General features: G+C 34.4%; 1 protein-coding gene across 1 annotated transcript; it reads left to right on the top strand.

Annotated features, from left to right (window-relative positions):
- Window positions 1–241: 241 nt before the first annotated feature.
- Window positions 242–863, top strand: LOC122294794 (histone H4). Its single transcript, XM_043103768.1, has one exon. It carries the CDS (start codon window positions 392–394, stop codon window positions 701–703), a length of 312 nt encoding a protein of 103 aa, XP_042959702.1. The 5' UTR covers window positions 242–391; the 3' UTR covers window positions 704–863.
- The last annotated feature ends 1472 nt before the right edge of the window (window positions 864–2335 follow it).

Raw genomic sequence — 2335 nt, 5'->3', positions numbered from 1 at the left:
AAACTTAAAAAAATATAATAAAAATTACTATTTATATTTACATAGCCACTTTAATAATAAAATAGACAGAAGAGCAAAAATAGCAAATAATATATTAGTTAGAAGGAAGTGCGTGATGTGAGTATTGTTTGTAGCATTTTTCCTATTATATATATATATCCATTTATCCCTCAAACTGTACTTTAAAAGGAAAAAAAAAAAAAAACCAAACGTTTTGGTTTTTTTTTTTTTGGCATTGTATCCACAAATTATATGTATTTTTGGATAGGTATTATAATATAGGATTCAAGGAAAAACAAAGTAAAGAAGGCAGTAGTCGATCGTTACAATATTCTACATAAGCCAAAGAAATCCCAGATTCGAAACCCTAGATCTCTTTCTCTCAGCGGAAATGTCGGGTCGTGGTAAGGGTGGCAAGGGATTGGGCAAAGGAGGAGCTAAGAGGCACAGGAAGGTGCTTCGGGACAACATTCAGGGCATCACAAAACCTGCGATTCGGCGTCTGGCGAGGAGAGGCGGTGTCAAGAGGATCAGCGGTCTCATCTACGAGGAGACCCGTGGCGTTCTCAAGATCTTCCTCGAGAACGTTATCCGTGACGCCGTGACCTACACGGAGCACGCCCGGAGGAAGACAGTGACCGCTATGGATGTGGTCTATGCGCTTAAGAGACAGGGAAGGACATTGTATGGATTCGGTGGTTGAGTTGCGTTTCTTGTTTAATCGGTCAGAGCTGTAAATTCGTTAATTATCCATGTAGTAGTCATGAGGCCTGTTGTAGTTGTAGAGTTTCGTGACTCCGCGGGCTACTCCTTTTCGCATGTGATTTGGATTTTGTTTGAAATGAAAGCTGGATGGATCGTAACTGAATGATTTGCCAAATATTTAATCATAACTATTAATTTGAAGAGAAATGATATTTGTAATCGTTATTGTACAAGTAGTGTGTAATCGTTCTGAAAAAAATAAATTAATATGAAATTTATATAAAAATAATAATTTTTTAATCGAAAACTCTATTATTTTTATGCAACGTTTACAATTATATCCGTTAATTGAATTAGCCATATCTAATTTCTTAAAAATAAAATAAAATAAAAAGGCAGTAGTCGATCGTTTGTTTCATGGTTTTATCGGTAGGAGCAGTCTTGTCTCACTTTGACGTTTGGTGTATAGTCTTCCCCACCTTGTCGCCTCCACCATGTCGCATTATAATTTTCATTTCTCCACCATGTCGGCCTCTTACTCACCCTTTAAAACCCCTCTCTCTCTCTCTCTCTCTCTCTCTCTCTCTCTACACGACATTATTTGAGCGTTTTTGACTTCCATACTCAAGTGGCAAAATCACGCACAGTGTTCTTCAATCGAAGCAGTTTCCAAAATCACCTGGTGGGCTACCTAGTGATCTTTTTTCGACGAAATCTTGCTTACACTTTAAGATATATATATATATATATTTATGGGCCGCAGTTAATTCTAAAGATGATGAGTAGTTTCATGCTATCACAACGAAAGAACATGGAGAGTAATGAAAAAATTATAAGACAAGGGAATTGGAGTACGATTCAAGAGTTTGACACCATATCATAAAACAACAAAAGGACGAACCAAAAAAGTCTTTTTTGGAAAAAAGAAGGAAAAAAAAAAAAGCAACTGCGACTCTTGATGAGTTGCTTAATTTCTCTCCAACAATATCGCTTTTGTTTTTCACTCTGGAGCAAGAAAAATAAATAAAGAAAAAGTAGACATGAATGATGATTCCATTCTTGTCCATGGGAGTTGGTTGGCAATGGCAGTGACTTTTAGCAAAGCAAGCAATGATTACGGTGTTTAAGATGGTATCTCGCAAAATCCAAAGGCACGTGAATAAACATTCACCCCCACAGAGAGTGATTAAAAACAAAAGAAAAGTCATGATATGAACAGCTTATAATCATAAGCTTTTGTGATTTGTTTTCCTTCGAGATTAATCAAAGTTTTTTGAAGACAACTCTTTAATGGGAATGGATTCTGTGGCTCAACTCCAATCTTCCTTTTTGAATATTAATAATAATAATAATAATTATAAGGCTGCATTTTTAGCAGCTGCCATCACCTGATCAGCTTTTTCTGATGAGCCTCTGTTAAGCCTGTTCGCCATCTCCTAATTCTTCACTTTATCGCTAAAAGTCCAAATTACTTTTACGTTTTGTAGTGTACAAATGCTTCAAATTTATGTAATTTTATAATATTTTTTATATCTATTTTAAAATAAACATAATTTTATAATTTAATATATCAAGTTAAATTATATATATTTATAAATTTATTTTTATATAATTTATTTATATTTTAATT

The sequence above is a fragment of the Carya illinoinensis genome, chromosome 2, assembly GCF_018687715.1.
Source record: "Carya illinoinensis cultivar Pawnee chromosome 2, C.illinoinensisPawnee_v1, whole genome shotgun sequence".
In the NCBI taxonomy this organism is placed as follows: Eukaryota; Viridiplantae; Streptophyta; class Magnoliopsida; order Fagales; family Juglandaceae; genus Carya; species Carya illinoinensis.
Note: the sequence above shows the minus strand (reverse complement) of the source record. Positions and strands in the feature narration are given on the sequence as shown.